Below are 27421 nucleotides of genomic sequence, written 5' to 3' on the forward strand. Positions count from 1 at the left end.
ACCAAGTTTCTTAGTTCTATTTCAAAATTCATGTTATATAAACTAATCTTTGTGAACTAGTTAATTATAGTCACCATCTTTTGTTTCACTTGATTAATAGATTTGTAGTTGTATTGGGAAGATTTGATTTTATGGGTCCAAATAACTTTTCATAATGTGGTGAATTGTTTTAGATATGGGAGGAGAAAATTGAAAGGTAAAAAAAAAAAAAAATCATTTAAGAGAAGAAGACCTTAGTTTATGTGTTTCTAAAGACTACATCATACATTTTAAGATTTGTTTAAAGCTAGATCTATGAATTTGTGAGTAATTCTTTTTATGGGTTAGTCTAAAGTTCTACTTCTTTATATATAATGAAATTAATATATTAAATTATAAATTTAAATTGTTCTGTCTTTGTTTCAGTAAATTGAAATTCTAATTGAATCGGATTTGTACTTACATTAAATAATGTAATCAAAATTTCGAGTGAGTCATAGAAATACAAAACAGAGAGAAAAATCTAAAGAATGATAAATTAAAGAAGAACAAAGATAAACAAAGGAAAGGTGCGGGTGGGGACGGATAATTAGGGTAAAGTTGAACGTATTTTGGGAAAACGTTTTGTTTGTTTTTTTTTTAATTTTTAATTATAAAAGTGTCACTGTTTTGGTTCTTTTTACTTCTACAAACAACAAACAAAAAAATTTGTGAGAAAGTGATATATATTCAAAACTGATGAAGAGAACCATCACACATAAAATTAGAAAATTTCTTAAAAAAAATGAAGAAATTACAATTTCTCCTTAAATATATTTGGAAAGAATAACTACGCTCTCTTTTATGATATGAGAACCACTTAACATTTTTGTTTCGAACTCTCTCAATGAGGAACTACGCTATGTATTCAATTTTAGAAATAGATTTCGCTTGGATTCTTTTTAAAACATAATTAAAATAACTTTATTAAAGATAAGGAATTAAAGTATTTAAATTATGATGTGCTTTAACTCCAATGTGAACTTTATTCACTTAAAGGTAGAGTTTTATTTTTAAAAGTGTGAAGTGATTTGAGTGCATGCAAATTGAAGAGAATTCCAAATGTCTCTTGGAGTTTTTATTTGTACAGCATTAAAGAAAACTGTGTTAGGAATCTAAGTGTGAATTTAAGTCTCATATTTGTTAGAAATGAGAAAATAGAGTATTATATAAGGATAAAGACCTATAAACCCATTGCCTTAAGGTTTTGGGTTGAGAGGGGTGTTAATGCCTTATGTGGTTGGGATTAGGTCTCATTAGTGTTGTATCTTCCCCGTAAAACTCCTTCTATAGATCTAACAATTACCAGTTCACAAAAATTTTAAGCATAAAATAGTGTAAAGATACCAATGACTATAAGAGAAATTAACTTTAAAGATTTTGCATTTCATCCAAATCTATATCATGACTTGAGTAAACCAAATATTTTTTCTAGGTTTACCTCTCCTTGTTTAAATATTACCTGATCATCGTGGTCTTTTTAATCCAAACTTTTTTTGGTATGCAATTGTACACTAGTATTCTATATATAATAATAAAAAGAATTACCTCGTTTTAAAGCGGTAAATCAAGAATAATATCAACAACCGTTGAATTTAATACTTATGTTATGAAGATAGTAGAGTATTAAAGTAATATCTCAAAGGTAAAATTAGAGATAAAAAAGAGTAGAAATTGACATAATATTCATGCAGGAACTCTAAAACTTATGGGAAAACCATGACTAAAATCATATTTTACTTAGAAGAGAAATTATTCCATGTTATAATGCAACAGAAGAGGATATATACTCACTTTTTATGCATAGTAAATAGTTACTTGATAGCAACTCAAAAGTGATAAATGTTAATAAATAAACAGGTGTCAAGAGTCTCTTTATTTATCACTATTCTAAATTCTAAAGTTTATTATTTATAGTAAAATCTATCCAAAAATGAAAACTTCAAAACCTAATTAAGAAAGGGCACTATATACACTGTTAGTTTTAAAATTTCAGTGTTAGTTTACATTAAGTCAACTGTTTTTTTTAATTTAAATCATGGATGACTTATTTTGCTCAATCTAACATTTAAATAAGTAACCCTTTGTGAATTGAATTGAATTTAAAACATGGATGACTTATTATGCAGGTCCTTCTTTGACAATTCAAGAGGAGAGGTAATTTACAGTTTTTAAATATTCCATGTTATGATCTTGTAAACTTGCAGTTGTTCCAGAAATTAGTTGATTTCAACCCAAAAATTTAAGGTTTCTTGTTTCCTTTATACACCTTATATCAGTTCCATTACTTCACTATAATTAAAAGATTTTCAATCATAGTATTCCTATGTTAATTAACGTGTTTTGCTATGAAGACAAGAAAATATAGTATGATTTTCAGCTTCGCAATATGCCATTTAGTTTGCTAGTATTTGGTGTCTCTCATCAGAAATATGACCTTCAATGGAAAAAATATTCTGAAATTTGCTCAAAACCAAAGCTGGTATATAAGGTGTAACAGAAGAAGGGTTTGATTTTTAGAGGAACAAACAGCCTCTTTTTTCTGTATTAGTTCTTTGTAACTGTTATCATGTTATTGATATACCAGTAACTCTTTTTTTCATTTTTTTATCTTTTGCCTTACTGATAAAAGTGAAAACATTTTACCATGTACGTACTTTTTATTGTTTACAGGGTGGTTATCCTACTTGTGAGGTTGGATTAATAATGTACAACCCTAATCCAAGCCAAGGTACTTTTTAATGTTCTTCTTCTAATGCAATTTTTATATCAGTTTTACTCATTATTTTTCCCTTTGATTCTTAGATACAACACAATGTCAATCATTAATTTTAGGAAACACATTATACATATACAGCATGAAATTTTTTAGTACAGACCTTCACGTACACATAGAGTTATTTGCATAACATACTGTAATATTGTATAATCTAGGTTTTTTATTTTATAATAAAATTAGAGGGAGAGAAATCCTTAACTTTTGACTTTTTTTTTTTGGACAGGTAGGAGCATCCACTATATCAATTGGACAAACAATATGGATCAGTTTTTAGCATTGCTGCCGTTTTTATCTTTCAAAGGACATAATCTAAATCATACCGCAGCAGAGGGTTTAGCAGAAGCTTTAGGGGTATGTAAAAAGTATATATTATATATACATTTTGTTAATCAATTTCACGATCTTACATATATGAACCTTGGACTATGCAGATGTTCCCAAGAGAGAGAATGACAGAAAAAGAATACTTCGAGTGTGAAAGGCATTGCGTTCTTGTGCCAACGGGTGAACCTGTTGCTGAGAGAATGTTAGTGCCTTTGCCTAGGGTTCATGATGGAAAATTTATCCATGGACAAATCAGGATTCTACTTGCCAACTTTCTAGACGTGGCAAAAATGTTTGTCCCGGTACTTTCTTATAACTCCATTCTTACTTTCTTTCATCATTCATCACATTTTACTCGTTATACTCATTCTGTATGTTACCTGCAGCTCAGGATAAGCCTTTCTGTCATCACTCCAACCCTACATCCACTTTTTGTATCCATTTTCAATGAGGTAAACATTTATATATCACATGCATAACTTCATTTTACTTTGGTTCCATAACATATTTATGGTTTGGTTAGTATATACGTTTTTTTTACCCTTGTGTAGGGAAATTCTCTCGATAAAAGCACCCCCATCATGGACTACGGAAATGGTCACATTACTGTTTTATTGTCAAATAATTTTAAGGAGGCAAAGAATGTTCATTACAGCAAAGGAATAGAATCAATGAAAACCACAACTTCTATTCCCATAAATTTCTCTAACACTCATCAAGGTTATTATCTCCTTCGCTCTCTCTATAATATGTGTCTTTGTCATCAATTTTCATCTGTTTCATCTCATGCTGTTTAGATTTCTGTTTCCCTAATATTACATAAGTAACTACTTGGAAAATCTCAGCTATTCTTGCTAAATTTACACCAATTGTTTAAGAAAATTCTTCTATTGTTCATATTCTATTTCTGTTTAATACTTTCAGGAGACCAATACTCGGCAAATAGCATGAACATTGGACAGCCAAGCATTCAGGGTTTCCAAAATGTTAGACGTGTAAGTATAAAATTGTTGTGGCGTTTTCCGTCTTGTTTGTGTTGGTTCATTACTTACTTTGTCTGAACATGAAACACTTTCTGGTTCAGGAGTTTGGAAGCAAACTACCCCTGGTTGCATCACAGGCAGCAACAACAACAAACACAAATGGCTGCTTCTTGCCTATGGATTCCTATGCAGAAGTAATGTCACTACTAAACGATGACAACAATGATTATGAAGAAGATCAGCCAAGGAAAAAGTCCAAGACATCTGGTCCAACTTCAGAAGAAGAGGACTCCTTGGCATACCTTTTTCAACTAGATCCGCCAGTTTCCTTAGATGAGATTCTTGGACAAGACCAAACACTGTTTTCCAACACACAATTGGGAGGAGAATCATCACAACTTCTGAGGGACATTGTACCACAAACTGTAACACGAGGCACACCCTCTGTCGGAGAAGGATCCTCAAATGGACTACCTCAACAACTAGGAGGCAACATGGGCGTAGTAAACCCTATGTTCAGTTCAGAATTAAACTCTTCAAATTCTACTCTCTCATTGCCTCAAAATAACCCAATATTTTGGCCTCCTCAAACTGCTGCTCCATTTGGGGATTCCACCTTCCTTAATACAATAGGGAACTCTAACACTCAGTTTGGTAGTGCTGCAAGGGCCGGTTCTGATTTTGGAAATTCACTGACTCAATTTCAATTTCCAAACAGCTCAGTAAATCCTTATGATTGTGCTGGTGCTGGTGATGGAAACTCATTCTCTCAATTTCAACCACCAAGTTTCCCTGTGCATTGTTATGGTAGTCTTACTGCTGGTGTTGCTTGTGCCAGTGCAAGTACCGATGCTATTGTTGTTGCTTCTGCTGCAAATGGTAGTGCTAGTTCTTATGGCAGTCATCAACAATTTACAAAACACAATCCGTTCGAAATGAGGGGAATCGATCCACTAGGTTTACCTTCTGCAATGGTACCAAACCCTTTGGTTTCTCCTGTGCCAATCATGTCTCAATACAATCAGACACAGGTTTTGCCTCGCCAACCATTTCTACCGGATTTTAAAGACTCCATTCCAGCATGGGAGGTAAACTATTTTCTCTCATTCATTCATTTCATAATATACTATCACAATTTCAAAATATATTTGGAAGATATATCCTTTTCCTTTCAATGCAATTTACAATATAAAGCTTGCTACCATTCACCATACTACAAATCCTTAACTTGTTCCCTTCCCATATTCTCTTTTTACTTAAATATTTTTCAACTAATTCTACCATATTATATCTTTCTTCTAAAACCCTAACAATTATATATATTTTTTGCATCTAGGGATATTTGGTTGGAAGTATTCACCCGTATTGTGCATTCTTTAATCAAGCAAAGGTATGATATGTACTTGATTTATTGAAGATTAAGTCTTTCTTAATTGTTATAATGTCTAATTTGTTAAAAAGTATATATATACCAGGAGGAGCTTATATTTTTATATTTTATTTATTTAAGAAACTGCATCATATTGAGTAGAAAGTAGCTGAAGTTTTTCCCTCTCTTCCCTGTGAAACAGGCCTGGAGGAAGAAAACATCACCTGTCGCGTAAGTGAAAAAACAAACATTTGCGAACGCTAATGAAAAAAAGAAAAAAAAAAGAAACTTATAAATAAGAATAAAAAAATTAATTTTATAAAACATTTGCAGACTTACATATCAGTGGTCGACTACGCTGGAGATCGCCCTCTACTTACCAAAAAAGGCTGTCATGCATACCATGAGGTAATTTATGGCACGGTGTTATTGTCTTCATTTTTTTAGAAAAATTATTAGCATTATCTATTGTAAGGAAATCTTATACATTTTTCTGATAAAATTTAAACTTAGGACTTATGGTGGACTCCTTGATGATGTGTTATTTGAAGTAACTCAATTCGACAACCTTGATCTTTACCACCATCTCATAAGCTACAATTTGGTTAGTCATATACATTGGATTCCATTCCCTCATGTCAGATTTTATCATAAGAATATATTTTCATTTTAACATTTGATCTCTGTGCAGTGTGCAAAAATTGCTCTCCCTTCTCATACTTTAATATTGTCTACAACCGAAAACAAGCACTGCTACACGGCGTCGATTTTCCCAGGGGTAAGTCTGATACTATTACTTCAGATTATCATTTGTTTTTCGTTAGTTTCAAGTTGTCTTTTGATCCAACATTTAGATATTTACTGTCACAGGATGCAGTGTTTGTTGAACCTCTCTGAAGCATGGTTTTGGCTCTCCAGAGGTAGCAACTTTGCATAACCAATTTCTGTGGCTCTGGGTGGCTTGTTTGTGACTCTAAAGCATGACTGTGACTTCTAAGTTTTTGTTTCAGACATTTTATAACTTAGGTACTATGAATTATTTCAAAAATTCATCTAAACGTGGTTATGTTTTCTTGATAGTTCAATTTTATCGGTTTGGTCGTATACTATCAATTGCAGCGATTAGGCCTGGTATTTTATGGAATTATCTTGTCTGTCCACAAAAAATTTAAATTATGACATTTTCGCATGGCGATGTCTGGGCTATTGTTTAGGCTACTAACAAATTGATAAAAATTATATTTATGACTTTTTATTTTTATTTTTTTGGGAAAATATAATTAAATTGAATTATTGAGGAAGGAGATGAATTTAATAGATAAAGTTTATTAAATAGTATTAATACTTAAGTGGATGAAGCTAATATGATTTGTTTATATGTAGAATTCAGTTCTATAGTGTTTACACCCACATTTTAAAATTGACCATCTGAATTATGTATAAAAAATTCAGTTCCAAACAATTATTTTAAATTCATGTAAAAATATGATGGTAGAAAGTAGATAAAATTGTTCATATATAATTAGAACTAGACATTTAGTTTATTATTATATGTTTAGTGTGCGAGTATATTGTTTATATATAGTTAAGAAAACTTAAACATTAATACTACATTAAACATTTGCATTTTCATCTCGATAGTTTGATACGAACTTAATTGAAATTCAGAATTTTAAAATTGTAAGACTCGTATTAAAATATGAAATATTAGGAGTCATATAATTAGATTATGAAATATTATGAGTACTGAAAATGTTTAGAGATTATAAAAATATGAGAGATATAAAATATATGATAGATATAAGAAATATGTTGTAAGAGGAACTTATTATTTTATTTTATTTATATATTTTCTTTCTCTGTATATTAATACAATATATATATATATAACTGGATATATAAAGTCAAACGATTATTATTAATTCAAGTATTTTCATTTTCCAAATACAGATTTAAATAAGATATGAACATAAATAAATACTAAATTTAAGCAAATGTTTACTGTACATAGAAACAATATCTTTAAAATTTATATTATTGTCATTTAACATTAATATTAAAAGAAGTGGAAAAATCTAATAACTTTAACATACCATTAAATTAGTACATATCAAAAGTAAGCAATAATTCTAGGCTCAAGATCATATTCCATTTTTAGCCGATAATTAGAACAAAACTCAATATGTAAAAGATAAAATTTAGTTTTCTTCACCTTAGGTAACAAAAGCTTAAAAAAAAATCACTACATGAAACAGCGACAAAATCTTAACTTGACGTGTAACAATTATTTTAAATAAAAATTAAAACTTAAAAATTAAAAATAAAAATAAAAATAAAATTTTAAAAATCTCGAACTAACAAGTTGTACATGTTGTACATAGTTAACGTCATCTATACTTACGTTAACGGACAAAATTATAACATATTCTAAAAAATAAAAACTCAATTAATTGATTGAATTAAGATTTTCGGACCGTAAGGAGAAAATTTCTATAATTTAAACCTTTGCTATTTATACTAAACTTTTTAACATTAAAATAATAAAGTTTTACTGTTTTAACATCACTACATTAAAGTTACCTGTCCTTTCATAATAATTAATGGCACTAATTATTTGAATTCAATTAAGGACAATTAATGGCACAGGTTATTTGAATTCAATTAAGGACAATCAATGGCACTAGTTATTTGAATTCAATTGAATGAGGACATTTTTTAAACTAAAAATTTAATGAAGCAACATATTATAAAATAAAAGATCATAATTGTAGATAATTATAAAACAAAAGACTAAAATTAAAAAAAGAAATTAATAACTAAAATTACGCCTTTTATTACGCATTGAAACCAACATTATAATTAAATCAATATCTTTTTAGAAAGGTATTTTGTTTCTCAACGTTTAGGTGAAATAATTTGAACATCCAAACTTTTTTTAAATAACGGGGTCAGAAAAATAAATTAGTGAATTCCAAATTTAAGAAATTAAAAATAATTTAAATTTTTTATAATAAAAGAAAACCGTTTTGTGCAAGTAAAGGATCCATAAATGTGAGTGAAATAAAGTCATAGATGCAATTTAATTGATGTCAGTTATTTTTGTTGATATGAATTTGGCTTAACTTTTCCCTTATTCTCTGGATTTTCTTTCTCCTATTCAACTCAAAGTATTAATTATACCTTATAAAATATTGATAATAAAAATAACACATATATACCACACGTTGATTCCCTGCACCCACAGTGCTTTTTATTTTTGTTCCTGTTTTCTCACTTTCTTTCTTCCATTCTGATATGCCCTATGTTTCTTCTCCTTTAATCTTATAAATACCTTAACCCTATATTTTACCTTCTTTCTCTTGCACCATACTTTATATCAATATAGATTAAAATATCATAAGCGGCATTTTATTATTAATTTTATTTATTTTAATTCCATTACACTCATTGTTGATTATACCAGGTAATAATCTCAGATCTTGTTGCTGGAGAAGCCTGAAAACTTTTCATTTAAATTCACTCTAATTGGTAAGAAAAATCTTCTATTTTTGATATTTTCCTTTTGTTTAATATTGTTCAGGAGACCTATTCTCAGCTAGAAGCATGGACATCAGACAGCAAAGCCTTGAGGGTTCCAAAAATGTTAGTCATTTACAGATGTCCTTTTTGCATGTTTTTTACTTTTTGGGCTCTAGTTGATAGAATAAACATTTTAGTTTTAAAAGAAAGACTTCAATTTATTTTAGTTCCTTAATTTCATAAAAACATTGTTTTTTTAAGCCTTTCAAATTAAATCGGTAGAAATTAGTTTTTTTAAAAACGTATAATTATGATGATTTATAAATAAAAAGTTTAATTATATTTTAAGTCTTCAATAAGGTTGAAAATTATCAATAGTGTCCTTAATAAATTTTTGTGATTTATCGAGTATTCTGTGAATTTAATCTTTCCTTTTCAATTGAGTATCTTATGTTAATATTATGTTATTAATTGTGTGATGTGACTGTTAAATAACTATTAAATGATTGATATGATTATTATTTTGTCATGTTTTTAGTGCATATCATTTTATTATTTTAAATATTTTTTTATAAAATTGTAAAAATATAAAATTGTACAATTGTAAAAATAAAATTTAATAATTACAAAATTATAAATTTTAAAATAATAAAATAACATGTGACGATAATCCAATAAAATAATAAAGACAAGATAATAAGAACTTCGACCACTTAACGACCATCTCATCCTCTTAATACAAAAAGTTAACATATTCAATTAAAAAGATTTAGATTTATTAACTACTCAATATACCACAAAATTTCACAAGGCATTTAATTGAAAGTTTCCAAAATTTATTTTTGTATTTAAAATATAATTAACGCCTAAATAAAATTATTGATAAAGCATATCAGATTTAATAGGTGAACTTGGTACTTTCAATTCGGAAAATGATTTATGAACACTTTCATTTTGTTTATACTTATTATATACTTCATTTTTTTTTTCTTTTTATTTCTCTCTTCTTATAACCACATCACATAATCTATAAATCCATGAACCATTTTATATTGAACAATTTTATAAAAAAGAAATTAAAATAATAAAATGACATGCACTAAAAACCCACCGATGTAACATAACAAAATAATAATTATATCAATCATTTAATAGTTATTTAACGGTCACATCACATAATTAATAACATAATATTAACATAGGATACTCAATTAAAAAGAAAAAATTAAATAGACATAATACTCGATAAATCACAAAAATTTAGTAAAGACACGGTTAATAATTTTCAACCGAATGGGAGACTTCAATAAGTACATAATAAAATAAACCATATTAATTTATTGCATAATCTATAACATACTTATTTAGTGTGCATGAACCATATTATCTCTATTGTACATGACTGGCTAAGTCGCTGTCTATAAGGAAAAAGATTGATTTGATGATTTTTTAATTAAAATAATTTAAAAAGTTAATTTTTTTGTATTGATGTAAATATATGACAGTATTTATAATTTAAGTATTAATTCTTATGAATTAATTTTTAACTATTATTTATAATAAAATAATTAATATATAAAACAATAATCTTTTAATTTATAAAATTAAAGAGGGCTAAAGAATTGAAATTTTAAAAAGATATGGATAATTAATTTTTTTTAACATTATATATACTAAAATTAAAATTAAAATATAGAAATGTGTGTGGTTATATTTCTCCCTCTACTTTAATGTTATTAATTATGTGAGGCACGAGAACATGTGTTATCCAATCTGATTAATAATTCACTCATACATACTTATATGCATTATTGAACAAGTCAATTTTTTATTTTGTTTATTTATTTTTATAAACTTTTGTTAAATTGATAATGTTGATTAGAACATAGTTAAAGGTTTGTTTCCCTAAGCAAAGTGGTTGTGGTTGTGATTGAGTGAGTGATGAAATGCAGAAAATTACACTATAAATATAACTTTTGTTTATGATTTTAAATAATAAAAGTCACAACTTGAAAACATGAATTTTTAATTTTGTATATTTTTTTTAAATATTGAAATGAAGATTTAAGAAAAAATATGAAAAAAATGAACTGTGATGATATTTTGAAGTATGAATTTATTTATTTTGTGCTTGACATTTGTTTGTGTGAACATGAAATACTTTGTTGTTCAGGAGGTTATGCCAGCAGGAAATGAGATGAATGGTGTTTCGCCCCGCAGCTTCTTAGCCATGAATGAGTATGAACATATAATGGCATTTCTAAGTGATGACAATGATAATTCTCAACAAGAACATGTAAGGAAAAAATCAAAGACATTGCCAACAACATCAGAAGAGGAAGACTCTTTGGCATACCTTTTTCAACTAGATCACCCTCTTTCTTTACAAGACATTCTTGGACAAGACCAAACACTGTTCTCTCAGCCACCACAGAGTTTAATCACAAACACAACCTCAACTATTCAACTCAACCCAATCAACATTTCAGTTTCAACAGGGATCATAGTTCCTAATGCATCCAAAAACATGGCTGTGGTGAACTCCATTTTCAGCTCAGAGAACTGTTCAAGTTCTGGTTTGTCATTGCCCGCGGGATCCAATGCTTTGTATGCTCCAGAAACTGGTACTTTATTTGGTGATTCTATCTTCCCTAAAACAACAGGGTACTCATACACTCAGTTTGAATCACCAACCTTCCCAGTGCAGCCTTTTGCCTGTGCTCGCACTTGTTTTGGTACAGGTGCAAGTGCAAGTGCAAGTGGTTTTGTTGGAAACTATGAAACTCAACTTCAATCACCAAGTTTAGTGCATCCTTATGCTGGTCCAAGTGTTGGTACTGCTTCTGGTGCCAATAATCTCGATGGAAACTCACGTACTCCATTTCAATCACCATGTTTAGTCCATCCTTATGCTGGTCCTAGTGCTGGTCGTCCCAGTAATCTTGATGAAAACTTACTCACTCAATTTCAATCACCAAGCTTAGTTCATGCTTATGCTGGTCCTAGTGTTGGAAGTGGTGTTGGTGTCAATAATCTTGATGCAAACTCACTCACTCAGTTTCAATCACCAGGCTTAGTCCATCCTTATGCTGGTAGTGGCGTTGGTGCAAAAAATCTTGATGGAAACTCAGTCACCCAACATCAATTACCAGGTTTAGTCCATCCTTATGCTGCTTCTAGTGCTGCTCCAAGTGTTGGTAGTGCTTCTGATGCCAGTAATCTTGATGGAAACTCACTCACTCAATTTCAATCACCAAGGTTCGTCCATCCTTATGATAGTCCAAGAGTTGGTAGTGGTTCTCGTGCCAATAATGCTAATGTTAATGTTACTGTTACTGAAAATGCTAATGTTGCTAATGTTACTGTTACTGCAAATGCTAATGCTAGTACTTATGGCAGTCATGAACAATTTTCAAGGGAGCATCGATTGGAGTCCAATCCAGCTGCACCTTCTGCTCCTTCTGCAATGGGAGCAAGACCTCAATATCAGACTCAGCTTCTTTCTCGCCAACCATTTCTAAGGAATTTCAATGACTTCGAGCTCGCATGGGAGGTAATAATCTAACATCATAATTTCAATGAACTTCCATATGCAATTTATTTCTTTCAAATTGGCTGCTTAGTTTCCTTAATTTATTTCTACAAGTACTTTTCACTTAACCTTATTTCAATCAACTTACTTTCAGTCAGTTTCAATACAATATTTCCTATCGTAATAAATAATTGTTTTAATAAAACTGCTTGTGCTAATACTTATAAAGAACCAGAGATTTGTGTGTAAGCTGCAGGAATATTTTAGATTTTGTAGCATTGGTTCTATATTTTCAATTAAATTTGCTAATATCGGTTTATATGTTTTGTTGTTGTGTCTAGGGATGTTTGGTTGAAGAAACTTATCCGTATCGCCCGTTCTTTAATAGAGCAAAGGTATAATGATATACTTTATTTATTGCACAATAACTCTTTCTTGGCTATAATGTTTAATTCGTAATAACAGATGTAACAGATGGGGCATATAATTGTCCTATTCTTATTTATTTATTTAGCCAACTGGTATAGCAATTATGAGAATTGAATGTAACGTACCTGAACCTTTTTCCTCTTTCTTTCCACCCTCTGGAACAGGCTTGGAAGAAATCAATATCACCTATCTCGTAAGTCAATTCTCTTTTGTCTAAACCTAATTTTTCTTAATTATTTACAAAAATGAACGTTATCCAATAAAGGGAAGACATACAAATAGAAAAGATTTATTATATAACTATACAAAACGTTATTTTAAAATATCTCAATTAAACTTCTTAACAATATAATTAATGGTATTATTAATCATAATTTATAGTATTTCTCGAATGAAAATCTAAAAACACTCATAATTGGTGCAATGAAGGCTGACAGAGTGGCCGAGTACGATGAAGGTGGCCGTCTATGTACCCAGAAAAGCTGTCATCAATACGATGAGGTAATTTTATGGCACAATGTTGTTATTGTCTTTTCTCTTCAAATTATTAACATTATCTCTTGTATGGAAATCTTATACTAACATTTAAACTTAGGCTTTATGGCGGACCCATTGATTACATTTTCTTTGAAATTACTGAATTCGGCAATCTTGATCTGTACACTCGTCTCATGACTGAAAAAAATGTGAGTCATTTATATATTGGAAAATTTCATAATATGAGAAAATCTTTTTCTTTCTGCCATTTTAACATCAATTCTCTGTGCAGTATGCAAAAATTGTTCTCCCTTCTCAGACTTTAATATTATTCACAACTGAAAGCAAGCACTGCTACTTAGGATCAGTTTTCAAAGGGGTGAGTGTGATGTGAATACTACTTCTTCATCATCATCATAACATTATTCAGTAGTTTCAAGTGGTCTTTTGATCAAACGTTTGGGTATTTGTCTGTCACAGGATACGGTAATTGTTGAACATCTCTGAAGTGTGCATTTGGCTCTCAAGAAGAGATAGAAGCGCTAAGAAATTTTGTTGTTTATGAATATTTGTTTGGACATTTTATAACATATAGGTTCTATGGATTATTACAACTTAATCTAAACTTGGTTGTTTGTAATATACGGTTATAATGTAAGAGAATGGATTTGGTATTGGTTTTAAGTGGAGTTTCCATACTCATCGTTGTACAGTTTTCAAATAGCATGTGTTTTAATCTATCATTGAAACGCATAATTGATTTGACTTGGATTGCACCTCGCATTAGTTCAACAAATTATGAATCATGGTTGTCAAACATAGTTCATTTATTAGCCACCGAAAATTTTCTAAGAAATAAATATAAAACTTGGAGGATTTAACTCGTTCAATCAGTTGGAAACCCTATTTATCCCTAATGTAAGCCAAACTTGATTCTGGCCAAACAAGTTGTCCCATTAGGGTTAACCAGATATTGTATAGTAACATAATATTTCGATCCAAGTCTAGTAACATGGTTAAGATCAATCATTATATGCAAATGAGGATAAAGATTTTGCCCACTAAAAAGAAAGAAAAGTCGCAGCTCTAAGTTCTGCAGAACTGCAAAATTTTAATAAAAATTATTTCTTGAAAAAATGTACATTTCAGTCTTTTTCAGCTTTAAAGAAAGATATGAAATAAGAACTAGGGAAAATTAAACTGACTTCAGGACCCTTTACGTTTGGAACGTTACACGTTTGTCTTTTCTCTATGATTTCGACTTTCAATCAGCTATCTAACTTTGATTTTAAATGGATAATAATATTTTAATCCTTTTTTTTTAATTTATTATTTAATTATCTTTTAATTATTTATTTTAATTTTTTTTAGTAATATGATATAATGATTTAAGAGTTATTAAAATGATGCATTAAATATCATCGTCTAGTTATAAATAGATCATCACATTGAGTGTGTATCGATGTTGTTGTTTTTTAATTACACCGAATGCTTCTTATAAAATGCATAAGTATCATTGAAGAAAAACAGCAGCAGTACCAATAATATTTCTTAATATTTCATCTATACCTTATTATTTTCATTTTTAATTTATTTTTGTGTACGTTTTTTCTGCTTTTTATTTTCCAACTATATCTCTTGTATTAAATACGGAGAGAGAAATCAAAGAATGGAGAAACGTAGAAACGTGAATAAAGTTCCGGTTGCAGAGCATCCGAATCCGTAAAAGTAAGTAACTTTTAAAATGAACAATTAAGTCTTTGATGTCACTGTTGAAAAATATCCCGGAGAATAAGGGGAAAGTAAAATGCACTCTTCACAAGGTTTATACTGTCAAAAAAATTCTGAAGAGGTACTCAATTTCTCAAAAAGGAAACAGAGGATTCATCCTATAAAAGAAGTGCAAAATGTTAGATTTCCCATAGTTTTCACTACAGTTCGTGAAGGTTCTCCCTTTCAATGTGCGTTCCTCATCGTCTTTCTCTAGCTAATAATACAACTTTCGTTGCCCTTTTCTTTAGACGGTATCTTTTGCAGTACAGAGATAATGATTTCTTTATGATTGTAGTAGCATAAACATTCTTCTCTCAAAAGTCATTAAAAGTTTCCATTTCAAATGTTTGTTTTTTTTTTTTTTTTCATTTACGATTTATCAGTGTTGAACCTCACGGATTTTGTAATAGATTTCTGTTTCCCCCTATATCACATTAGTGACTACTCCTGTTTTTCTACGTAGAAACACATAAAAATAAAAAATATATAGAAAAGAGAAATCATAGAAACAAATTTCAATCCTAGGGAAAAATGCAAATAATCTACTGCAACAACCAAAAGCAAAATCGTTTTACATCTGAATCTCTCTCCTAATTCTGCATCCTATTATCCTTTAAAGCTGTCAATCAAAATTTTAGTTTACGTACATTAGTGATTAATAAAAACTCTCTTGTGTTCATCTTTTCTTTTGCTAAAGATTTTCAGAAGACGAATCTTCAGCATGGCCATCGGAGAGGAAGCCTCGGAGGGTGTTGAAAATGATAGAAATGTACGTATTATAAGACTTTGTAAAAATTTTAAGTTTATTTGGTAAAATAATTGGAGTAATTATTTTCCTATCCTAGGTTATCGAGCAGGAACCAATAATGGATGAAATGTACGATGATTTTATGGCAGAACTGTGCAATGAGAATGATATTTTACCACTGACAGATGAGACTTTCAAAAGCCTTTTCCAAATAGATGAACCCATTCTTTTAGACTATTTTTCTTCGGAACTCCTCAAAGAAAGACAACAAGTAGTGGGTACAGAGACTCCAGCACATAATAATGTTACAGAAGACACATCTCCAATCATTCAATTCACTCCAAATTCATCTGAGAGAGCTAACATTTCAGAAGTGGTAGCACATGAAGTAGGAGGCAACATGGGATTATTGAACCCTAATATTCTCACCTCCACAAACACTTCATGGAATCATCATCCAATTGGTGTGAATAACACAAGTGCAAGACTAGGAACTATGAATTCTCCAGGACTTGATGCTTCCTTCGGTAATCCCATGTTCCCTAACATAACAAGAAGCTCAATCACTCCATTTCAATCACCAAGCTTCTTCCCTGTGCTTCCTTATGGTGGTGGTAGCAGCAGCAGCAGCAGCAATATTCATCAACAACATCCAAGGTCCCTTCCATTACAAACGATTGGGATGAATGCACGAGGTGCTTCTGCAATGGTGCATCGATTTAACAACCAGGAACTTTTCTGCCCTCGCCCACCCTCTCTCAGAGATTTTGATACCATGGTTTCTGCATGGAAGGTGAACTAACTTGCCTCGTTTTTTCTTATAAATCATAAACATAACGATTTCATTGAGTAATGTAGTAGTTGATCCTTCCATGCTTCTATACTATTATCACCAACTGTTACATAAACCCTAAATTTATTCACAGTTTAACAATGATGAAACATGTTTGTCATGTGCTTTAAGTTGCAGATACAGTAATTTTGGATTTTGTTGTGTATATCTTATATACTTGGATCGAAATAGGCAATACTTTAATATTAAATATATGTTCTTGTGCATCTAGGGATGTTTGGTCGGAAAAGTTCACTCGTATCGCGAATCCCTTAATGCTGCAATGGTATGAAATATTTAATTAGTTGTAAAAGAAATCATTTAATATATACTGTCTAATTTTTTAGATGAAATATATCAGAAGTGGACTCTGTTCATAGTTTAGTTGAGCAACACTGTAACAATTATGAGAAATTATCTTGTTTTTTCTATGTGAAACAGGCAGTGAGGAAACCAACATCACCTGTCACGTAAGTGGATTTATATTCCATTCCTATAGTTTCTTAATTGTCTTGTCTTCTTTTCAAAAAGGAAAAATAAATCTCAAATGCTAAGGAAAACCCTTCTGATTTAGAATATTAGATAACTTGCTTGAATCATAATTTAGAATAAAAATCAAACGGGTATATATATATATAGATATGATTCCATTTCTTAGACAAATATAGTATTGAAAATTCAAGAGAAGCATGGAATTAATGTATCTTAACACTAGAATAACTCAAGTATATATTAATGAAAGAGTGTGCGTGCATAAATGAGACAACTAATGTTCAATTGATCTGTTGAACATTTGATAAATAAATAAAATCATGCAATCAAAGCAATAAAAGAAAAGTCAGTGGGAATACATTATCATTTCTTATAACACTTACAAGTAGAGTACTTAGGTTTGTGTAATGATACACAAAGTGAAACACTTTGAAGATATTTTGTGGAGATAATTAAGTGTTAAACTACGTTAATTATTGTGTGCTCCATCTAAAAATGTTTTGGACGTGTGAGTGATTTTTCTTTTCACTTTTCAGGCTTACTGTTGATTGGTCGAGTAGGCTTCAGATCGTCCACTTCTTACCCACAAGGATTGTCAACTATACAATGAAGTAATTTTATGGCATATTGGTTTCTGTTAATTAACGTTGCTCTTTCTGAGAAATCTTATATTTTAATTACGTTTAAACTTAGGATGTGTGGTGGACCTATTGATTATGTGCTCTTTCACATAACTAAATTCAACAATCTTGACTTGTACGACCATATGAAGAGTGAAAAATTGGTACGTCATATCTATCTATATATGTTAGGAATCATTTCTTTCATGATGAATTTTCATAAGAAAATTTGTTTCTTGTAAGCCCTAGATATGAATGGATATATATAAATGCTTTTTTTTAGCATAAACGAATCATGGCATTTGAACATTACATCTTTATGCAGTGTGCAAAAATTGAACTCTATTCACAGACGCTAATCTTATCTACAACCGAAAGCAAATATCACTTCTTAGGAACAGTTTTTCCAGCGGTAAGTGTGATGTCAAAATAATTTCACATCATGTTTAGTTCTTAATTTCATGTTCTTTTTCCAATATTTGTAATATGACTAATGGGTGAATGACACAGGGTACGATGTTTGTTATACCTGTCTGATATGCATTTTGGCTTTCAAAAGCGAAAGAGACCACAAGCCATGAACAGAAGGTTGAAAGAGTTAAGAGAAAGAGACTGATTGTATCAGAAAATTAATAGAGATAACTATCAATTCTAGTATATTTGAATAATAGTAAATGAATGTAATTGATTAGAATAAGGGATACAGTGATAGTGTATAAAAAAAACTGATTACAGATCTTATTTCTAATTTCTTTCGAATTAATTATCCAAAAAACATCGCTCCTTTTCCTTAGTTGTCCTCTATCTAAGATTTTTTTTTTTATCAGCAAAAAAATATTAATATAATACCATAACATCAAATAAGTCAAAGAAAAGAAGTTGTTTATTTAAGAAGGGAACATAAAAAACAGATTTGCAAGAACAATTATTGCCATTTGAAATGATTTAGCTTTGAATTTATCCAAGTCCAACAGATTCAAAATGTCACTTTAGTGTTGTCCTTCCTTTTGCTTTTGCCACTGTTTCATATTTGTGCAGGATCCTCCCTTCAAACTTTTTGTATGCACTACTTAGTGTCTTGTTCCAAGTTCAAACTCCTATAGCCCTGTGCACAGATAAAACAACACATTCATATCCTGTTTTCCACCTCCTTACTTGCATTCAGTATCATATGTTAGTCATAATTTTAATATACGTTCAATGTCCAATGATCAATTCAAAGTGCATGAAACAATTATAGGAAACATACATTCATATGGGGTGGAGACACCATTCAAGATATGCAAATGTAGCCTTTGAATATTTGTTAGTTATCCAACTCCACACTTTTACTTGAACTAAGGTGAACACTTCTATTCCATTTGCCCTAGCATTTTTGAACATGATTTTATTCCTATGTTTCTATATAACCCAAACCACAACCAACCACATGCATTACCAGGTAAATTTTTTTTTCTTATTTAGTTCTAGAATTATGAATTATTGAAAGTGTTGTTTTATACTATTATGATGTACATTGCTCACCCCTACCCATTTATCACATAGCACCCAAACCCGGCTAGCAAACCTACAAATACAAAAATTATGTTTGAGAAACTCATTTACATTATTCCACAAGACACAAATGGGAGTTTACTTTTAATCCCATGCACTTTAGATTGTCCCTTGTAGCAATTCTACTTTGTAGAGCCCTCCAAGAAAAGTGACGTTTCTTAGTTAATAAAGATTTTACCTTCCAAAACTTGGGAAAAAGGTCATGTTTGTCCCCAAACTAGTCTTTTTTACCCGTGTAACGCACGGGTTTTTTTAAATGTAATTTTTTTTATAATAGCAATTTATTTTGTTATATTTATTAACCTATAAGGTTATAATATAATGTCTTTAAAAAAATAACAATAAAAGAAGACCAAATTACATATCTATAATGTGTTTTTTGTTAATCAACTTCATAACTTCCTTTTGTACACAACTTTGATTACTTCTTAAATCAACATGATGTTCATTGTAAGCTTTGGACTTTAGGCAATAGATCCTGCATTGCACAACAAAATTATAACAAATATTTTAATTACAACAATAGATCCTGCATCTATATTTATACAAACTTTCAAATTAAAACAAAATTAGAAATTACATACCTATAATGTGTTCATTGTCAAAGAGTTTCAAAAATTTCTTTGTACACAACATTTTTAGTTGTGTTTGTGACATTTCCATCTTCATCCAATATAAGTATTTTCAATCCTCTCTTGGTTTTGACTCTAGAAATAGCAACATATAGTTGGTCATGTTTGTCCCCAAATACTTCATGTTGCAGTGTTTATAACTTGACTTGACAAAATATGTTTATGCTTCCTTAGCCTTCCCAATCCATGTTTATGCTCTCTTGGTTTTGACTCTAGAAATAGCAACATATAGTTGGTCATGTTTGTCCCCAAATACTTCATGTTGCAGTGTTTATAACCTGACTTGACAAAATATGTTTATGCTTCCTTAGCCTTCCCGATCCATGTGTTGGAATCCTAATACAAATATGATTTTTCCAGCAAATGCATTGGATTCAATTTTAGCACAACAAAGTGGTATTCATAAGACTTTTGTTTGAATAAGACAGTACTTTATTATCTATTCGAGTTTGCAATAAAATAGTAAGAAGAGTTGACAAATTTGAAAACAAAGACTTGCTTAATGATTAAAGTTATTGATGTTGATAAGAATGTTGGGATTATTGACAATATTGCACTTAGTTACTCTTCTTCTACCACACTATTATCTACTCGTTTATAAGTTACGCTCATTGCTTTAGTGCTTTTGAACTCTTTATTGTAATCCTAGATCCATTCGTAACATCTAGAATCTAAGTTATCAAACCTAATGTGATTTCTTATCTCCTAATTAAATGACTCATTGCATTAAGAACATGACTTTATATTTAGTTAAAAATAGATAGATCTATTCATAGCATCTAGCAACATTAAGAAATTTGATTAGATCTAAACTTAACTAGTTTCCACTCAATTTAAGTTCATGAAGTAAGATGAGTAATCAAGTCATCAAAATAATAAGTACAAATCAAATAACCAACACGTAAAGTAAGAACACAACATATATTCCAATAAACAACATTGTAGAGAATTAGAGAATTTTGCATTCAATCCCAACAAGAATGAATTTAGATGCTTATGATAATGAATTCAAGCACGAGCATTTAGAGTTGTTGTCCTCCTCCAATGGGTCTCCTAAAATCTACTACAAAAAGTGTTTAGAGTGTCCTAGAACTATGGTGGAAATTAGCATACAAATAATAGCAAAATATTATGCTTTTATAGAATTTAAATGTGCAACTCCAGACCCAAAAGTGTTTGTCAGTCTTTGATGTTTCCTCAAATAGGTGGGTTTTCTCCTACTTTGTCCAGTGTGGTGGCCAACAATGGAGCTTCCCTTCCTAGAAGGGTTGCCTCTTAAGCATAGCTGCAAATTCTGGTGCTTAAGGATTAGCACCAATATTCTTGCTCAACCGCATCACTTATATATGAATCTTTACTAAACCGCCTTTCAATGCTCAATGTCAGTTTTGGGACTTAGTGCCATATGTCTAAATTCCTTGAAAATATTTGCAAAAACACCATAAACATTACAATTTTCATATTTTCTTACTTCTCTATTTCTCATTCTGTAATTTAAAGAAAAAGGGGTTTGTTTTACCATAATATATCAATTCCATACATGATAAGCGTCAAAAGCATATGAAATATTAAGTAAACTAAACATTTATCACCATGCATCCTCTATTGTCCTATGTGGGCATTTTCTTTTCATTACTCTTATAAGAGATTCCATTTTGGGGATCTCCCATTTAAACCATGTTAGGATCATTCAATGGAATATTTGTTATTAGACAAAAATCAAGAGCAGGGTGAATTGATTTGATATTAAATATTTAAACTTTAAACTTTTTCTCTTCAAAATCATAGTATTATGAAAATCTTTACTTTATTTTAATCTAGCACTCGTAAGAGTAAAATAAAAAGTGTAAGGATAAGAGAAAATTATATAGTAATTTTTATATTGATTCATATCAAAAGATCCTATGTCTAGTTGTTAATCAACTCAATAAGATTGATTAACTAAACATTATATCAAATTGAAAATTACAACCACTAAAAGTGAATCATGCAATGAACAATAAAAAAAATGGAAGAACACGCCTCTCTTAAAGAATCACAAGAGATGAAGAAACACCTTACTTGAAGTCACAAGGAATGAACACCTCTTTTGAATAAAAAAAGGATGAACACACCTCTCTTTAATACCACTAGAGATGAAGAACCACCTTCCTTAAATCCACAAGGATTGAACACCTCATCTAAATCACACAAAGAATAAAGAACCACCTTTCTTGAATCCACAAGGAATTAATAGCTCCTTTGAATGACACAAAGGATGACCACACCTCTCTTGAATCACACAAGAGATTAACAAGCTTACAACCCTACTAGATAGCAACACCTCTTCACTCAAGTCACACTTGATGAAATTTAAGCCATCCACAATAACTATGTTTTTTCAAAGCATGTGAGAAAGCTAATTTTCACAATCTAGCTTTTGTAATTGAAAACATAGAGCTATGCAATATTTATAGAAAAAAAAATTCTTTGAAGAAATAAAAAAAAAAGCCCATTTCGAAATTAGGTCAGAATATGAAAATTTATTCTAAAAAACATTCAGAATAACTGATTATTATAAGCAATAATCGATTATTCTAGTAGTATTCTTGAATAAAAACTCTAAAATAATCGATTATCACTAGGGATAATCGATTACTCCAATGGCTTTTCTCGAAAGTCATTTTTCCTGAAATAATCGATTATTAACTAGAATAATCAATTATTCTAGTGTTTATTGCAAAAATAAAGCTCTCTAGAGTTTCTCGATGCTCTACTACTTAGGTTCTACCTTTTGAGTTGTGACTTTCTATTTTCACTATCTTAATTACAATACACAAATTACATAACTTCAACATCTAAATTTATAAGTCTTTTAATGTAACTCTTGAATCCAAACATTCTTTAAGTCTTCAATAGTTTTCCATATAAATCACTCTTGAATCCAAGCATTCTTTAACTCTTCAATAGTTCTCCGTAAATCATCATCATCATTAAGAATTCAATGTTTCTTCATTTATTATCATCATCAAAACTTTACATGTCTTTAAAGATTGAGAATAAAATATCCATCTTCTTCTTTAATTAACAACCCCCCCTTCTAATTGGTTGAGTAAGCATACTCTTAGATAAAGTTTTAATAGAGGCATATTATCAATCCAAGTATCTTCCTAAAAACTAATCCTACCTCTTTGTCCCTAGCTTCCATTTAATATTAATATTATCATCAAACTAGTTTCTACTTTCAATACACACTCTTGCTTTTTTCTTATATCTCTATACCACCATGAATCATACCTATTATTAAGTCCTATTATTTAAATCCTTCCATGTCCCATAATTGGAATCTAACACATCTCTCTATAACCCTTCTTTCTTTGTTCCTAGCCTCCATGTCCATTTCCTAAGTAATGCAAATGTTGAAAAGTGTTAGATCGTTTATCCTTATCCCACCGTTGTCTTTAGACTTGCACTCATTATCACATTTTACCCACATATTTTTTATAAAAAAAGATGGACGTCTTACTTTAATAAAGAGTTTTAATGATGATGACTTACGGAGAAATGTGGAAGACTTAATGATGATTCTTGGAGAAATGTTGAAGACTTAAAGAATGCTTGGATTCAAGAGATACATTGAAGACTTAAGAGTTTAGTTGTTGAAATCTTGTAATCTATGTATATTAAGTAAAATAGTTAAATCAGTAGGTCAAAAGTCAAAAGACAAAACCCAACCGATGGAGCACTAAGAAAATTTTATTTATTTGTTAAACTCACTAAAATAATTGATTATTCTTAGTGATAATTGATTATCCAGTGAAAAATGATTTTTTAGAAAAGCCTTAGTGATATCGATTATCACTGCTGATAATTATTTATCGACAATTGATTATGACTACTGATAATAGTATCACAACGATAAAAAAAATTTCAGAAAAGTTTTTGTGATAATCAATTATCACTTTTGATAATCGATTATCAGCGACAATTGTGACTTGACTTTTCAGTTTCTTGACATAACTTCTAAATAGGCTTCTATAAATAAAGGAGTAGGCTTTCATTTGAAAATATAGAAGTTAGAAAAGTTTGAGTACTAGAGAACTCTCTATGGAAAGGCTTTAAAAAACCTAGTGTGGATAAAGCGATAACGTTCAGCAAGTGGGTTCTTATGTGATTGAGTGTTGCTGTTATTGATAGGAGAAGTTGTTCATCCTTTGTGTGATTCAAAGGAGGTGTTCCTTCCTTGTGGATTCAAGGAAGGTTTTTCTTCATCTCTTATGGCTTCAAGAGAGATGCTTTCTACCTAAACTACTCTTACTTATATTTGTAATCTCAATTTATTTTTAGTGTTTAGTTAATCTCTCTTTAGAGAGATTAACAACAAGACGTAGGATTTTTTGATTTGAATCAGTATAAAATACCTTGTGCAATTTTCTCTTCCCTACTCTTTTTATTTTATTGTGATTATTAAAATAACAGTGAGGATTTTAATTGAAATTTGATATTAAAAGGGAAAAAATTAAAAGCACAATTGTTATTAACAAACCAATTCACTCCTCCTCTTGATTTTTATGCAAACGCTTTGTGCAAATGCAAACATTCTGATGTGCGATTCTAACACATGTTTTTTCTCCTTTCACTTCCCCATCCCCATAGGAAATCTCTTTGGATTTTTCAAATTTTCTTACTCATACTTACTGGTATGTTAAGAATGTAAGTAATATGGCAGTGTCATAGACATTTTGATGGAGATGTGACAATGAGCAAGGACAAGGATCCACTTGAAGAACTTATAAGACCTTTCACAAGGTCTAGAGCAAGGAAAGCAAAAGAAGCTCTACAGAAAGTGTTGTCAATAATATTTTAATACAAGCCCAAGTTTGAAGGAGAAAAGACAAAAGTTGTAAATTGCATCGTGGCCCAAATGGAAGAGGATTTACGCGCCACATTGATGCAGTTTCTTTTATTTAAATAAGGGCCTAATGCTTTGTAAAATTGACTGACCAAATTATGTTTTGGGTTAACTAATTAATGGATTTTAGTTTTGCTTTAATTTCAAGTTGTAATAAAGGTCCATTTGACATCTTAAGAACCAGCCTTTGGAAGACCAAGAGGACCTTGCTTAATACTTTTGGATGACTTTTGGCTGCCACAATTTCAGTTACAATCAACCATTAAGTAGTGGACCATTATTAGCTTGAGTGGATTATTATTAGCTCTAGTGGGATATAATGGCAATTGATGGGTCTTTTGTAATTCTAATGGTTAAAGCTCCTATATAAGCTGAACCATTTTTTATCAATGAGATCAAGTTAAGTTTTGTTCAAAAATTTTATTTTTTATCTAATAGTAAGAGTGATTCTCCTAGTTCTTGAGTGATTTAAGAACCCTTGACTATATCAAAGGATTTTTTCATCCTTTTGTGTGTTGCATCCTTTGGAAAGAGTGATTTTTTCCTTACACTTTTAGATTCACCTCTTATTTCTTTCTTCTTCACCCAATTCTGCCCCAAAAAAATATCTCGTGGTCATAACTGGTTCTAACCCTAAAGATCATAAGTCAACCCTTGTGCAATGGGATTCACATCACATTTTAAAAAATACACTACAAGAAAAATCGTATTTACCGATGATAGTAATCTGTCCGTAATGACACAAATCTGTCAGTAAACTAGTATTACCGACGGACTACCGACGGCCAGAAATTCGTCCGTTAACGCATCGTCGGTAACAACTTACCGACGAATGCTTGAGATCCGTCAGTATTTACCAACAAACTCGTCCTTCGCAAAAACCGCCAGTTAACAATTCCACATAAAAAATATGCATGAAACAAGTAGTACAATAAAATTGTATAAACAGCACCAAGGTACTACTCAACAAAGTTAAAATGACTAAAGGAGCCTAAGGAACAACTCAAAACTGAAAGGTTGAGAACAGATCACAACTCAGAATTAACAAGCTAATTCGAATTTGCCTAGTAAAAATCCAAAAAATGAACTAGAAATTGGTCAAAATGAGCTAAGACTACCAAATTAGCAAGGGAAATGTTAAGAAATGATGCAAACACAATTTAATTAGCAAAAGTTAGGAATAACATGGAAAACAAAAATTGATACGTGGAAGCTAACTTGTGTGACTTAGTTTATGCATAACTAGTCTAGTTAAAGAACTTAGCTTCTTTTTTTTTTCATTGAATTAGAGTGACTAACTTGTGTGCCATATTTTGATGTAGAAATAGTGAACTAAGGGCAAAAAAACTTACAAAAACAATGGCAAAAGATGCACTAAATTGGCTAAAAATTTGGTAAGTTGACCATGAGTTGACTTTTTCATATTCAGTCCTAAAGCTTGTACTAGCTATTGGAGACTCAAAGAGGCATTAAATGGAACTTCTGTTGAGGTAGAGAAAAATCACAAATGGTGGAAAATTTGAACCATTACTTCTTATATCACTTTATATTGTTTGTCTATTATTTGAAATTTTTAAAATAACAAGTAAAATAAATAAATTTTACTTAGAAATAAAAGAGGAGAAAGAAGTAACATTTATTTTGTGATTATTATTCACAGCCTCTTCAATTACTTATTGAAACTGTTCTGAAGAAGTTGACTTGCAAAGATATTAATGGAGAATTGGTAATCAAAACAAAATTTATTAATCCTAAAGCTAATGAGGTGTCTTCTTATAAACAAGTTAATTTTACTGCATATTATCTTTAATTGATATCTTATTTAATTTTATTCCTTAATAAATTTAATGGTTGAACAGATAAAGAAGAATGATAGACATGCAAGGTTCAAACAAATGCAGAAATTGATAGCAGTAGCCATTCATATAATTGTTGTTGAGATGTATCAGAGAGACCAGGATCAATCACAAATTCAAATTTTGTTCTTATTTAGGAGCATTACAAACAAAGTTTGTTGTAATTTGATGTGAAAAATTAGTATTTTATATGATCATACAATCACATTCTCACATGTTTCAGGTTACACCTTTTATTTTTACCATTAGCTTGTAAAAACATTTTACTTAATTTGAAAGAATATTATTTCTTGTTTTTCTTTTTCATCCAAAACTTCTTTGTGTTTTATGTTTAATGGAATCTCAAATGCCAAGAAGGCATAAAATTTACTTTGACAGCCACCAAAACGCACACCATGAAATGAAAAATCACCATTGAATTTTCTATGACAAGTTGCTTCCTCGTGCACTATAAATACATGTTAACACAATCAAAACACTTAGAACTTTCCATCGTTATTCATAGTTTTTCTCTAGAAAACACATCTTGCAGAAACACATTTTGTTCAAAAAAACATAGCAGCACAGAGCCAAATTGAACCGATTTCACTGTT

At 30.3% G+C, this 27421-nt stretch overlaps 4 protein-coding genes across 4 annotated transcripts; all 4 read left to right on the forward strand.

Annotated features, from left to right (window-relative positions):
* The first annotated feature begins 2407 nt into the window (after positions 1 to 2407).
* On the forward strand, positions 2408 to 4182 carry LOC114175167 (mediator of RNA polymerase II transcription subunit 25-like). The gene is made up of 7 exons (XM_028059936.1): positions 2408 to 2500; positions 2692 to 2749; positions 3021 to 3148; positions 3229 to 3423; positions 3508 to 3573; positions 3673 to 3841; positions 4046 to 4182. The coding sequence occupies exons 1-7, from the start codon at positions 2408 to 2410 to the stop codon at positions 4180 to 4182; spliced, it is 846 nt and encodes a 281-aa protein (XP_027915737.1).
* A 29-nt stretch (positions 4183 to 4211) lies between these two features.
* Positions 4212 to 6558, forward strand: LOC114175621 (mediator of RNA polymerase II transcription subunit 25-like). Its single transcript, XM_028060383.1, has 7 exons — positions 4212 to 5192; positions 5441 to 5494; positions 5676 to 5704; positions 5807 to 5881; positions 5987 to 6077; positions 6165 to 6251; positions 6344 to 6558. Exons 1-7 carry the CDS (start codon positions 4281 to 4283, stop codon positions 6368 to 6370), a joined length of 1275 nt encoding a protein of 424 aa, XP_027916184.1. The 5' UTR covers positions 4212 to 4280; the 3' UTR covers positions 6371 to 6558.
* Positions 6559 to 9064: 2506 nt separating this feature from the next.
* On the forward strand, positions 9065 to 12995 carry LOC114175168. Its single transcript, XM_028059937.1, has 4 exons — positions 9065 to 9115; positions 11166 to 12250; positions 12392 to 12545; positions 12990 to 12995. Exons 1-4 carry the CDS (start codon positions 9077 to 9079, stop codon positions 12993 to 12995), a joined length of 1284 nt encoding a protein of 427 aa, XP_027915738.1. The 5' UTR covers positions 9065 to 9076.
* A 2311-nt stretch (positions 12996 to 15306) lies between these two features.
* On the forward strand, positions 15307 to 19000 carry LOC114178433. Its single transcript, XM_028064336.1, has 9 exons — positions 15307 to 15391; positions 15901 to 15972; positions 16049 to 16744; positions 17016 to 17069; positions 17225 to 17253; positions 17812 to 17886; positions 17969 to 18059; positions 18221 to 18307; positions 18406 to 19000. The coding sequence occupies exons 2-9, from the start codon at positions 15925 to 15927 to the stop codon at positions 18430 to 18432; spliced, it is 1107 nt and encodes a 368-aa protein (XP_027920137.1). The 5' UTR covers positions 15307 to 15391; positions 15901 to 15924; the 3' UTR covers positions 18433 to 19000.
* The last annotated feature ends 8421 nt before the right edge of the window (positions 19001 to 27421 follow it).

Source organism: Vigna unguiculata, chromosome 3, assembly GCF_004118075.2.
Source record: "Vigna unguiculata cultivar IT97K-499-35 chromosome 3, ASM411807v1, whole genome shotgun sequence".
NCBI lineage: Eukaryota > Viridiplantae > Streptophyta > Magnoliopsida > Fabales > Fabaceae > Vigna > Vigna unguiculata.

Excerpts from the sequence above, each read along its gene's own strand:
- LOC114175167 (XM_028059936.1), top strand. The coding sequence starts at position 2,408 with ATGCCATTTAGTTTGCTAGTATTTGGTGTCTCTCATCAGAAATATGAC. Across the intron at positions 2,501-2,691 it reads TTTGCTCAAAACCAAAGCTG|GGTGGTTATCCTACTTGTGA; the intron begins GTATATAAGGTG and ends TATTGTTTACAG. Across the intron at positions 3,574-3,672 it reads TTGTATCCATTTTCAATGAG|GGAAATTCTCTCGATAAAAG; the intron begins GTAAACATTTAT and ends ACCCTTGTGTAG.
- LOC114175621 (XM_028060383.1), top strand. The coding sequence starts at position 4,281 with ATGGATTCCTATGCAGAAGTAATGTCACTACTAAACGATGACAACAAT. Across the intron at positions 5,705-5,806 it reads AAGAAAACATCACCTGTCGC|ACTTACATATCAGTGGTCGA; the intron begins GTAAGTGAAAAA and ends AAACATTTGCAG. Across the intron at positions 6,252-6,343 it reads CGGCGTCGATTTTCCCAGGG|GATGCAGTGTTTGTTGAACC; the intron begins GTAAGTCTGATA and ends TTACTGTCACAG.
- LOC114175168 (XM_028059937.1), top strand. The coding sequence starts at position 9,077 with ATGGACATCAGACAGCAAAGCCTTGAGGGTTCCAAAAAT. Across the intron at positions 9,116-11,165 it reads GCCTTGAGGGTTCCAAAAAT|GAGGTTATGCCAGCAGGAAA; the intron begins GTTAGTCATTTA and ends TTTGTTGTTCAG. Across the intron at positions 12,251-12,391 it reads ACTCAATTTCAATCACCAAG|TCATGAACAATTTTCAAGGG; the intron begins GTTCGTCCATCC and ends TACTTATGGCAG.
- LOC114178433 (XM_028064336.1), top strand. The coding sequence starts at position 15,925 with ATGGCCATCGGAGAGGAAGCCTCGGAGGGTGTTGAAAATGATAGAAAT. Across the intron at positions 17,254-17,811 it reads AAACCAACATCACCTGTCAC|GCTTACTGTTGATTGGTCGA; the intron begins GTAAGTGGATTT and ends TTCACTTTTCAG. Across the intron at positions 17,887-17,968 it reads ATTGTCAACTATACAATGAA|GATGTGTGGTGGACCTATTG; the intron begins GTAATTTTATGG and ends GTTTAAACTTAG.